At 35.4% G+C, this 13,390-nt stretch overlaps 1 protein-coding gene across 13 annotated transcripts in view; it reads left to right on the forward strand.

Moving 5' to 3' along the window:
- The window catches only part of PICALM (phosphatidylinositol binding clathrin assembly protein), a 110,329-nt gene that overhangs the window by 34,441 nt on the left and 62,498 nt on the right, over positions 1-13,390 (forward strand). For 12 of the 13 annotated variants that reach the window (XM_045894559.3, XM_045894557.3, XM_045894556.3 and 9 more), the window contains exons 2-4: positions 285-427; positions 4,758-4,833; positions 7,820-7,922. The exons of the other annotated variant lie outside the window; for it this stretch is intronic. In XM_045894559.3, the coding sequence (XP_045750515.1) occupies positions 285-427; positions 4,758-4,833; positions 7,820-7,922 (322 nt within the window). The remainder of the gene's footprint in view (positions 1-284; positions 428-4,757; positions 4,834-7,819; positions 7,923-13,390) is intronic. 13 annotated transcript variants of the gene reach the window in all.

Below are 13,390 nucleotides of genomic sequence, written 5' to 3' on the forward strand. Positions count from 1 at the left end.
TCTTTAAGGCTTTGAAATAGTTCCTTTTGAGATAAAATACTTGAGGGTGAATTACTCTCAGAGGAAGTTTACTTTCTGTTATTGATCCTTTATGTGATCCTAATCAATATCCTATTAACTTCTCAGGTGGATTATAGTGGTCTCAGTTGTTCTCCTAAGAGATTTTTAATAACTTCTCCAAATTATCTATTGTTGCTCCACTGTTAGATTTTTCACTTGTCAGTGTGCGCATCTGAAATTAATAATAAAGCCAGAGAGTAAATCTGTTTTTTTTTTAATTGCAGACTTAATTCAGTGCACAAATGAGATGAATGTGAATATCCCACAGTTGGCAGACAGTTTATTTGAAAGAACTACTAACAGTAGTTGGGTGGTGGTCTTCAAATCTCTCATTACAACTCATCATTTGATGGTGTATGGAAATGAGGTAAGCCAAATTTTTAATTAACAAGCATATTGCTGTGGTGACTGATGATTCAGCTTGATTCTCCTACTGAAATTTCAGGAATGGCTTCAAAAACCAAATAATACAGGTTAAAAGGGTAAAGTGACTAGGTAGAAATAAAATTGTAGATTCTACAATTTGAGGAGATCGTCTGTAAGTTGGGAAGCAGAAAGTGGGTCAAAGCACAGAAGACTTATAATGGATCAAGAAGCAGAGATTAATGCCTAGAGGTAGGTTCTGTAAGCAGCACTGGTCTTTGTAGACCTTGTGTATAGACCGTATGTTTGTCTTTTGCTTTATTATGGCTCAGATTTCTATCTGATATCATATAGTTGTCTCTGGAACCACTTTGCTTAGTTGAAAGCTGTTATATTGAGGACTAAGATGGCATTTGCTGAGAGGGACTGATTAAAGAGTGCCTTCTTAAGCAGAGGTGTGTCTGAAGTCCTTGAAGTCTTCATTGCCCAGAAGGTTAACAAAAAGATGCTTTTTGCAAAAGCTTTAAGCTTTTGCATTTTAGTGTTTGGAGAGAATCTTCTTGTTTTCCATGATAGCCTAGCCAGCTGATTTTTAGTTCTTACCTTAAATGATTTTCTCAGCCCAGTATACTTACTTGCAAAGTTGAGTTAGAAGGAACATTTAAAATTGTGTTAGAATATTTGAATGCAACTAGATAAATCTACATTTAGTATGCACCTTAGAAAAATGCAGCCCACTGGTTGCTGAGAGATGGCTTCTGGAGAAATGGGAAGGGACTTTAATTAATGGTATTAGACTTCTGAGCATAATGACTTTCTGACATCCATCACTACTCATTTTGGGCTTTTCTGCTATACCAATAGAGAGCATCATTGAAATTCAGAATTCAAGCAAGAATTTACCTATAACTCTTTCATTGCAGCAGATCTTACTGTATGTACATTTTGGTGTTCCCTTCTGGTCCTTGTCTAGGAGTGATTTTTTTATAGCTACAATCATAATTTAGATAAAATATTATATTTAGCTTTTTTATATACCATCACACCATAAGCTTTTCCATATTCTATATTTTTTATATTTATCATTTATTTATTTATTTTTTTATTCTTATATTTATCATTTTTAATGATAACCTATTGGGTTATATAATCCATAATATTAACTTTCCCTTTCCTGGGGCGCCTGGGTGGCTCAGTTGGTTAAGTGACTGTCTTCAGCTCAGGTCGTGATCCTGGAGTCTTGGGATCAAGTCCCGCATCGGGCTCCCTGCTCGGCGGGGAGTCTGCTTCTCCCTCTGACCTTCCCCCATCTTGTGCTCTCTCTCACTCTCTCTCTGAAATATATAAATAAAATATTAAAAAAATATTTTTAACTTTCCCTTTCCTAGAAATTTAGCTTTCTGATTATTCATTGTTAGAGCAGCACCACATTGGATGATTTTATTGGTGGTATTTAAGTTGTTTTTGTTTTTTTTTTTAAGATTTTTATTTATTTATTTGACAGAGACACAGCGAGAGAGGGGAACCCAAGCAGGGGGAGCGGGAGAGGGAGAAGCAGGCTTCCCGCCAAGCAGGGAGCCCGATGCGGGGCTTGATCCCAGGACCCTGGGATCATGACCTGAGCCAAAGGCAGACGCTTAACGACTGAGCCACCCAGGTTCCCCAGTAGTATTTAAGTTTTAAAAGTTATTTCCAGAAGTGTTACCTGAAATATGATTGCTTAGTTAACAGACTTGATCATTTTTAGGACAAATGTTATTCAGTTGCTTTCTAATTTATTGTAGCCAGTGTACAGAGTTAATAGAAATATTTGGGTATTAGCTTTACTATAACTTGAAGCATTTTGATCTTAACTAGGGTAATAGTTTATGCTTTTATTGGGACTATGTTTACTTAAGATCATGATCATTCTGAAGAATTTCAGGTTTATGGTATTTTTCACCTTTTTAAAAAATACATATATAGTTTATTCTTTTTTTTTTTTTAAGATTTTTATTTACTTATTTGAGAGAGAGAGACAGAGAGAGAGCATGGCGGTGGGGGGATCAGAGGAAGAAGCAGACTCCCTGCTGAGCAGGGAGCCTGTTGTGGGGACTCCATCCCAGGACTTCAGGATCATGACCTGAGCTGAAGGCAGTCGCTTAACCAACTGAGCCACCCAGGCGCCCCTAGTTTATTCTTTAAAAAGAAAAACCACAAATATGACCAATTAGAATGCTAGATAAAGAGGAAAACTGTTAGTGGTGGCTTTTAGAGACTGTAAATAAGATGATAATACTAGAGGCAAAACTTTGACAAAGGCAAAGAAACAAAGTTGACTATCATTCCTTACTGACAGGAGGAGAAAGATGATAGCATTTCTGTGTGGTTTTTAGATAAACCCATGTTCATTTACCTTAAGCTAAGACAAATGTGATGTTCTTCTCATTGGCAGGTTTATTAGTCTGTAAGAAAGTATGCATATGATTTTACTATGCTGTGGTGATGAGAATACCATAGGGCAGGGAGGAAAGTGATCCCCTGTCCTGCCCCTGCCAGGAGACATTTGTCAAAAATGATGGGGATGCTCTTGGCACACCTAGGTAGAGGCCAGGGATGCTTCTGAACATATAATAATGCATAGGACAACCTTCCCACAATAAAGAATTACAACAGCTTATGAAAATCATGGAGTCTAATACTGTCTTAGGATTTTTTAAAAGATTTTATTTACTTGAGGGGCAGAGGGAGAAGCAGACTCCCAGCTGAGCAGGGAGCCCTGTTTGGGGCTCGATCCCAGGCCCCTGGGATCATGACCTGAGCTGAAGGCAGACGCTTAACTAACTGGCCACCCAGGCACCTCTTGTCTTAGGATATTTTAATACCTTTTTGAAACAAGTCATTTTAGGATAAGTGATGAAATGTGAGTCTTCAGTTTACAAATTGTTTTTCTTTTTTTTTTTTTTTTTTTTTTTTATTTTTATATTTTTTAAAGATTTTATTTATTTATTTGAGAGAGAGAGAATGAGAGAGAGCACATGAGAGGGGGGAGGGTCAGAGGGAGAAGCAGACTCCCTGCTGAGCAGAGAGCCCGATGCGGGACTCGATCCAGGGACTCCAGGATCATGACCTGAGCCGAAGGCAGTCGCTTAACCAACTGAGCCACCCAGGCGCCCCTACAAATTGTTTTTCAAAATCCTGGCTTGTTAGTTTGGGGTGAATGCAGATGAACAAGATTGAGTTAAGGGAGTGATGGTGTATACCCTAATTGATAGTAACCCTCTGCATACGTTAAAAAAAAAAAAAAAAGGAAATCCTAAGGAGAAGTGAAATTGAAAGGAATTAGCTCTCTATTTTAGAGGGTGTATATAAAGGGAAATGAAGGTAGTGTTCTATGGTAAGCACTTTGGAGAGAATTTTGACGGTATTTTGAGATGACCTTTACATAGATGCTGATCCAACAATTCTACCCTGTTTATATCATGATAAACTTCTGTATGTTTGCACCTGGATACCTAGTACAAAGATGCCTATGAAACATTGTTAATGATAGTGAAATTGGAAAGAACTTAAACATCCATAAAGAAATGGATACATAATGATATAGTAGGTCATTGAAATATTAGAACATCATTTTAAATGAATGAACTAGATTTACATATATTAAAGGGATAATTCTTGGGGAAAAGTTGTTAAAAAGCATATTGGAAAAGAAGCACAGTATGATTTTTCTGTAAATTGAAAATAGAAAACAAAATTTGTACAGTTTATAGGTTAAATATATGGAAAAATAGTAAAAATATGTGTGGGAATGATACCTACTTCAGAAAAGTGATTGACTTTGAAGAGGGAAGGAAATGAGATGGAAGGTGTGTTTCAATAGACTCTTTAATGTTTTGTTTCTGTAAGAAGATTAAAGTAAATATGGCAGTGTGTTTAATCTGGACAGGGGTAAGGGGATATCTATATTATTCTCTTGTATGATTACAAGTATTTCATTTTTAAAAATGTCATAAAAATTTGGGTCACCAGGTAGCTGTTTAAAGATGCCACTTTAGTGTGATTAACTATAGCCAGAATTGCTGGTTCCAGGGGAAAAGTGCCTCTTTCCTTTTATTTTGATGCTTATACCAAAGCCATGGGCATTAGGCTTTAATAAATTTCTTTGTGCTAGTGAAATATATGGATTATGTTTTTAGGTTTGGTAACTAATTAGAAGGACTGAGGATGAGAAGTTTAAGCTAGATAAGCTTAACGGAATGTGTTAAACACACCCCCCTCCCCATTCTCAAATTAGAGTTTGTTAGATGGCATTACCTTAATTTGACATAATTATTTGTTTGCTTGTTTTCCAGCGTTTTATTCAGTATTTGGCTTCAAGAAACACGTTGTTTAACTTAAGCAATTTTTTGGATAAAAGTGGATTGCAAGGTAAAGACAACTTACTCATTATGGAAAATCAACCTTGTATGATGATTACTGCAGAGTTGAACTCTGTCTTTTAGCTGTAGAATTTACTAAAGTATTTACTAAATACTACATATTTAGTAAAAGGTGTGGGGAAGAAGAAACTGTCTTTTAATGTGAAGATTACAATTGACTTTAGTACTTGACACCTAGAACTCTAAGAAATAGATTAAGATAGTGGTTTCAGAGCATGGATTCTGGAATTGAATTGCCTGGGTTTCAGTCCCATCTCTACCGCTTACCATGAGTCCCATCTCTACCACTTACCAGCTGCATGAACTTGAGCAAGTTACTTCACCTCTCTGCATCTATAACGTCAGGAATAATGATAGCACCTACCCTTATAGGGTTGTTATGAGGCTTAACTTAATTGATAAATGTAAAGTGCTTACAACAATGCCTGGCACACAGGGAACACTGTGTAAGTATGAGCTTTCATTGTTACTGTTACTATTTTATGCTTTATTCTGAGAAATGTAGCTGGAAATATTACATATTTTAGTAGCAAAGGTAAGTATGGTATGTTATTCAGATGAATTGCTCACTGATGCTCACACCTATTATTTCATTTATTTTACTTCTAATTCTATAACTTGAGATTGCTATACTCTGTTGTGCTCCATGCACATTCTGTCTTACTCGGATCTGTTGTGCTTAGTTCCAGAACTAGGCTGTTAATATTATACAGGGCCAGCTGTAGGAATGAGAGACATACCAGATGACTTGGGAATATTCAACAGTAGGGCTCAATCTGGGAAATGTCTTTGGAGAAGGGGAGATTTTGTGCTGGGCTTTGAAAGATGGACAAGGACATGGGTTAACTTAAGCAAAGGCACATAGATGTACAAAGATGTGAAAGAGTATGGAATATTTAAGATTTATAGAGCAAATGAATATGAACAGAATTTATGGGTGATGTATTGCAGAGCATGTAGTGGCAAATATCAAGAAGCTGTTTGGGGCCAAAATCAGAACGTGGAAGATTTTTATAGTGTTGGGATTTTATAATGCAGTGAGAAACCATCAGAGTTTTTTGATTTGAGGAAGAAGGGGAGAGGGGGTGTGTCTTATAAAGAAAGTGCCATAGCTCAGTAAAGGTTGGGTTAGAGTGATAAAGTCTTAAAGACATTAAGACTTTTTTGGTCAAAAAAAAAAAAAAAAGACTGTTTTGGTCATTGTTCTGGTCATCTAGTAGAAAGGTAATGAGGACCTGAATTATATCTCTTGTTGGAGGTAACATCAGTGGAATTTAGTGACTAGCAGTGTTTGGGTCAGGGACTGCCCAGTTCAATACTTGTTCACTTTTGGCAGATGGAAGTATTAATTAGAATGAATCAAATACCCTATCTTCCAGAGATTTTGGAAGGCCAGTAATCTGTACATAGGGCTAAGTGTTACAAGATTGATTTTAATAAGAGGAGCAGTGCTCTGAGTAGTTAAAAATAAATTAAGCAGTGGAATACCTTTTTCAAATAAAACCTTAAATAGAAACCAGAAATAAGTAACAGATAAAACTGGAGTTGGTCTTTCTTGGGGGATGTGGAAGAAACTCTACTTGTTCGTATTTTTATTTCCGCTTCCCCTCATTCACTTCATTTGAAGTTAAGAGGCTGTGAAAAACAATTTGCAAAGCAGTACTCAGAAGCAGAGTATAATGCATTTGTTCAAATGGGGTTTTTTGGTATCTTATTAGCTACTGATTTTCTACTTTCTTAAGATGGAAATTAAGCACTTCTAGTGATAAGGTTTTAGAACTGTTATTCCTTTTATGTAGAGAACATTTTTTAGGCCTTTTATTTGAAGCTCCTATTCTGTAGAGAAAACTCAGAAAATAATTAAAAGCATGTAATTCAATGGTTTTGACAAGTAATTTTGATTGAACATGTATTTTGTTGGGTGGAATCTCATATATACACACTGGATGTTATACTGGATGTATATAAATAAGCCTCTAGTCTAGTGAGTTAGACACTTATGTACATCAAATAGCTAGGAACTGAACATAGAATAAGAATAATGTGGGAACACACAGAGTTCAGGCAAAGTGTCAGAGATTGAAGGATGGTAGTTATTTCTCCCAGCAGGAGGATGGAGTAGAGTTGATTAGAGGGAACAATATAAACTAAAAGAGCTAGGAAATGTGAGTATGTAACACCTAATAAAATGCTGTAGAAGTTATGAGAATACATGAGGGCAGTCATTTTTTTTTCTATTTTGTTCATTGTTTTTTCTCCAGCAGCACTTAGTAGGCACTCAAGAAATATTTGCTGAATAAATGAATTGGTAATGATGTTAAATCCAGTCACTTTACATTTTTGTTATTGTTTTGGTATTTTTAAAGTTGTAGAGATCATCAAAAAAGTGAAATTTGTTAGATGAAGATGAGCTAAAATAAGATGGACCTGCTTTTTAATGAGTAGCAAAAATTTATAGACTTCCTTGAGCAAGGCAATAATTAAAATATAAGTTGCTTTTTAAATAACATTGATTAGATCTTATGTTGCTGAAGTTTTCAAATCTCATGAATATGATGAAAGAATATCTTTGAGAAAGTTTAAGTATGAAAATTATAAAATTGCTTAATGATTTCAGGAGAGTGGCTTACGGTTCCATAGGATGTTAAATTTGAGTTATGAGGTTATCAAATAGTGTTTAAGAGAACATGGTTTTCCAATTGTGGTAGGAATGTTGATCAGAAGTAAAATAGAAATACTATTTTAGTGAAATTCTAAGGGGGGGAGGTTTTTCAAAGCCACATATGACATATCGGACTTAAAACATGTGAGGTCTTAGAGATTTTAATGTGATACTATTCATTATTAGTCACTTAATATACATCATTAGATTGAGTTGGGATATCAAGATATTATGGTCATTGGATGAAATGAGTTGGTTTTCTAAGCAGATTGGGATTTTAATAATTTGTGAAAACATTTTCTGTTTCTTACAGGATATGACATGTCTACATTTATTAGGCGGTATAGTAGATATCTTAATGAAAAAGCAGTTTCATACAGACAAGTTGCATTTGATTTCACAAAAGTGAAAAGAGGGTGAGTTAAGCTTTCCCTTTTTTTGATATCTGATGTATTTGACTATTTTAAAATGTAAACCATAGAAATTACTAGATTATGAATTGTGAAATGTTAGGCCAGTTTTAAAAGATGAATTTTATTTTTCTTTGAAGTACATCATACGCTTTTTGTGCTAGGATTTTTTAAAGTTGTTTTTAATTTTATAACAGCTTTATTGAGATACAATTCACACAATCTAAAATTCACTCTTTTAAAAGTATATAATTAAGTGGGTTTTAGTATATTTACAAAGTTGTGCCACATCACTGTCTAATCTCAGAATATTTCATCATTCCTGTGAGAAACCTCATACCCGTTAGCAGTCCTTCTCATTTCCTTCTTCCTCCAGACCGTGGCAGCTACAAATCTTCTTTCTGTCTTTATGGATTTGCCTATTCTAGATACTTTATGTAAATGAAATTATACATTGTATGGCCTTTTGAGTCTGGCTTTTCTCACCTATCAAAATGTATTCAAGTTGTAGCATCCTTGTTGTAGTGTGGATTGCTACCTGATACAGCCTGGTATACAGATTTTTCTTATGGTATATGAGCTCTCAGGAAAAAAGCCACTAAAGACATTCTTAAGGGGCATTGGTGACCCTTGTAGCTCTAAAGGACTGCCCTGACGGGAATCTGGCTTCTGCAGAAATATTTTGGTGAATGCCTTTCTGAATTTCCTTGCTGCTCAAATACCGAAGCAATTAATGTTTTCTTTAAATTGTTCTCTTGAAATGTTAAATTACCAGACTGCAATGGAAAATTTTCTACAAATGTAGAAATAACCCCTTAGTTATTTAAGCATTATTTTTTTAAGATTTTATTTATTTATTTGAGAGAGTCGAGTGAGTGTGTGCTCCAACAGGGGCAGGAGCAGAGGGAAAGGGAGATAATCTCCAGCGGACTCTGCTGAATGCAGATCCTGAAGTGGGGCTCCATCCCACAACTGTGAGACCATGACCTGAGCCCAAACCAAGAGTCGGATGCCCAACCAACTGAGCCACCCAGGCGCCTCAGCATTTTTATTTTTTAAATTTTTATTTATTTTTTTTAAGATTTTATGTATTTATTTGAGAGAGAGAGTGCCTGCACACACAGTGGGGTGGGGGGGAGCGGGCAGGGGTGGGGGAGAGGCGGAGGGAGAGATTACCAAGCAGAGTCTGGGCTGAGCATGGAGCCTGACTCAGCTTGATCCCACGAGCCAGAGATCATGACCTGAGCTGAAACCAAGAGTCAGACACTTAACCGACTGAGCCACCCAGGCGCCTCTAAGCATTTTTAGAACAATCTAAATGTTCTTTGTCACTATTCAAAATTAATCAGGAGGTGATTAGTTGGAATTTACTGAAACTTAATATCCACAGATTTTGTTTCCTATATTTAAGTACTTTGTCATTTGTGAGATGATAGTAGAGGGGTTCATCTTACAAATTTGGTTAATTCCAGTGTTCTGTCCCATGAACCATTTTCCATTTGGACTTATATTAATATTTCACTATAAAGTGTGTTCAGTAAAACTAATCTTCAAGATACTTGTAGATTTCAGATTAATAGATTTTTAAAATAGTAACTTTTTTTCTAATCTGAAGGGCTAGTTTTGAGATTGAGGAGAGTTGCTGCACGCTGTGTTTAATAGAGCAAACTTTTATTATTTGGCTGAGAACAGCCCTTGATTATGCACAATATATTTAGTATTGACTTAAAGGAAATTACTCTTAAAGGGAAAGGAAAGTAAATCAAGGAGCCATAATTGAGTAAACCAAGAAGCACAAAATTTGACAAGCACACATAGATACATACACATAGTATATATGTATCAGATTATATATATATATATAAGAAAGAAAAAGTATAGGACATTAGGGTGTGAGTTGAGATGTGACAGCACTTAAAATTTATTATATAATAAAAAAAATTTATTATATCATGGCTAAACCTCAGTGAACTGTTTTAATTTTGGAGAGGATTTGTGTGGTAAATAGTAAAGTTTTATTTATTAGGGTAATAATTTTGTATGTTTGGTATATGTAAACTGGTATATGTAACCTATAATTAGAAATAAGTATATATATGAAGGCACAGAGAAAATCATGTAACAAATTGGATTATGTTATTTGAAGACTTCTTTCCTTCCCTGTTGTGTTTTTTAAATATTTTCAATCAGTACTTCTGGATCTATTTCATTCTTCTGAATGGCTATAGGATTATGTTCTAGATGTACATTTGATCTACTGTCATTTTTTTGTCTTATAAAAGCAATGCATTGACCATCCTTTTACATGTTATATTCTTTTTTTTTAAATTATTAACATATAATGTATTTGTTTCAGGGGTACAGGTCTGTGATTCATCAGTCTTACACAATACACAGTGCTCACCACAACACATACTCTACCCAGTGTCTATCACCCAGCCACCCCCCATCCCCCCAGATGTTGTTACATTCTTAAGTGAAGTTTCCTGTAGAATAAATTCTTAGAACCGATAAGTCAAAGGATATGTATATACATTTAACATTTTAATAGAAAACACCAAATTGCCCTTTATAAAAGTTGTACTGCATTATTGACTTAAATATAGTTATAGATACCTCTTTCACTATATTCTTCCATCCTCATCAAAAAGTATCTCATTAGGTGTTTGTTTTACATTGAGTCATTGAAAATTCAATAAATGGTGTTACTGAACCTCTTTCTCTCTTAAAATGCCATTCATGCTTTGTTCATTGCCTTTCAGTATCTTTTGCCCCCTTCCCTATTGGGTATTTTCTTTCCTATTATGTTTAATGTTAAGAGCTCACAGGCTGTTTGGTTTTTTTTTTAAGATTTTATTTATTCATTTGTCAGAGAACGCATGTGCATAAGCAAGGGGGAGTGTCAGGGCAGAGGGAGAAGCAGGCTCCCCTGCTGAGCAAGGAGCCTCATGTGGGACTCAGTCCCCAGACTCTCATGACCTATGCCTAAGGCAGACTCGTAACTGACTGAGCCACCCAGGCGTCCCTCACAGGCTGTTTAGTCAGATTAATCTAGGTTTGAATTCTAGCTTCACTTCAGTTAGATGAGGAATTTTAATAACATACTTCAGCCAGCTTGCTGACTTTTGAAAAATAACTTTATTTTGAAATAATTTCACTTCCAGAAATGCTGCAAGAATAATATAGGTAACTCCTATACACTTTACTCAGATTCATCAGATTTTATTATTTTCTCACATTTACTTAATTATTCTCTGTGTGTGTATATACTTTTTTTCCTGAGCCATTTGAAAGTGGATTGCATACCTCTTGCCTTTTATATCCCATAATATTTCAGTGCTTCTTTCTAAGAACAGGGATCTTTTATTACATATCCATCAGCTTGCTAATTTTTTCTACATCGTGGCACATAAACTGATACCACTGGACAGTGGGTTAAATTAAGAACACTTCTTGAGGCTGAAGGGTTAAGGATTAATGTCTTGGTGCATATATAACCAATTTGTACTGTTTGTTCTGCGCAATGGGGCAGCTTTGATTTAAGCTCTGAATTATTTCATCTATAAAATGTAAAACAGTGATGTTATTAGCACTTGTCTGTTAGAATCAGAGTGAGAATTAAATATTGTGTGTAATGCTTATTAGCATATGGCAAACACTCAAATAAACTTTTTGTATATTAGGAAAATAAATTGTCATGAGTTAAAAATATTTTTCTTTCTTTTTTAAATGTGACTAAAAGTCTTAAAATCTTATGTGATCAAAATAGTAGTCTTTATTTTTATGGCTTTTTTCTTTTTAAGGACACTCAAATGAGCTTTTCTACCCCCAAAATGATCAATTACCTATTCATGTTTTCATTGTATGTATTTGTGGATTCAGTATTTTAAGTTTAAGTCTTTGATTCATTTGTAATATATCTTGGTATAAGAAAAGTGAGGTGGAGATCAGCTATAATTTTATAGAATATAGGATATTAAAAAATTAAGATTTATTGCCCAGTAATGGTTAAATGACTTTTTGCTTATAAGTACTACTTTCTTTTAAATAAAGCCTCTTTTTTGTTATTTTGGTAAATACTTAGTCATTCTTCAAGAATTCACTCAAACAGGGGCGCCTGGGTGGCTCAGTTGGTTAAGCGACTGCTTTCGGCTCAGGTCATGATCCTGGAGTCCCTGGATCGAGTCCCGCATCGGGCTCCCTGCTCGGCAGGGAGCCTGCTTCTCCCTCTGACCCTCCCCCTCTCATGTGCTCTCTCTCTCTCATTCCCTCTGTCTCAAATAAATAAATAAAATTAAAAAAAAAAAAAAGAAATCACTCAAACAACATTTCTTTGAGGAAATCTTATTCTATTGTTAAATTTTATGTAACATGTCACCTACATGAGGACAATATAACCTTAGTCATATCTTCAGGACTTCCACGGTGTCTAAACATAGTAGGTGTTTAGCAGTTTTTGAAAAGGTGACTAGATCACTTTGTAAACAGTGTATTAAATGGTTCTGTGGAAAATGAATCCAGTAAATTGCCTGTAGATTTATCTTTTCAGTTGGTTATTAAACATCACTCCCTACGTTTTCTTTTTGTTTAACATTCTACTTTTTGATCATATTAACTTAATATTGAATTATCTTGAATTCTAAATTGGTTGATTCGAAGCATCAAGACACTATTACATAATAAGCAAAAGACAGAATAATCCAGGTATTTTCTGTAAATAAGGACATGGGTGACCAGCCTTTAATCCATTGCTTTTTTATTTGAGAAACAAGTATCTGAATTTTTTTTTTTTTTTAAGATTTTATTTATTTATTTGACAGAGAGAGAGACAGCGAGAGAGGGAACACAAGCAGGGGGAGTGGGAGAGGGAGAAGCAGGCTTCCCGCGGAGCAGGGAGCCCGATGCGGGGCTCGATCCCAGGACCCTGGGATCATGACCTGAGCCGAAGGCAGACACTTAACGACTGAGCCACCCAGGCGCCCCCAAGTATCTGAATTTAATTATAATGTATTTAAGAAGTCGTAAAACTTGGTGTTCTGCATGGGGTATGAATTGTCATGTATTTGGTCTGAATCATATTCAAGCACTTGGGTTAGTGAATTGAGTCTTTTAAAATCTAAATATAAGCATTTGGTAGCTGTTAAGATTTTTCTTAATTGAGAAATTTGAAGTTCTTTGGAAAGAAATGATGTGGGGGCTAGTTGGGGGGGGAATCAAAATTGTCCCCAGGCTTTCTGGTCTAAGTCCCTGGGGAGATGGGCACCTTTTACTGGGAAGATTTTGGAGTGGAGTAGGGTTGGGCATAGTGGTACAAAATTAAGGACTTAGTTTTGGAAATATTAGTTTTGACATGTCTGTGATTTGTATAAGGTGAGATATCAAGTGGACAATTGGACATACTAACTTGGAACTTGAGAGTTCTGATCTAGGAGTATAAGTCCGTCATTGACATCTTGGTGATTTCTGTCTTGGGA

The sequence above is a fragment of the Mirounga angustirostris genome, unplaced genomic scaffold (assembly GCF_029215605.1).
Source record: "Mirounga angustirostris isolate CCGP_5_RB_7025 unplaced genomic scaffold, mMirAng1.0.hap1 SCAF_13, whole genome shotgun sequence".
Taxonomy (NCBI): domain Eukaryota; kingdom Metazoa; phylum Chordata; class Mammalia; order Carnivora; family Phocidae; genus Mirounga; species Mirounga angustirostris.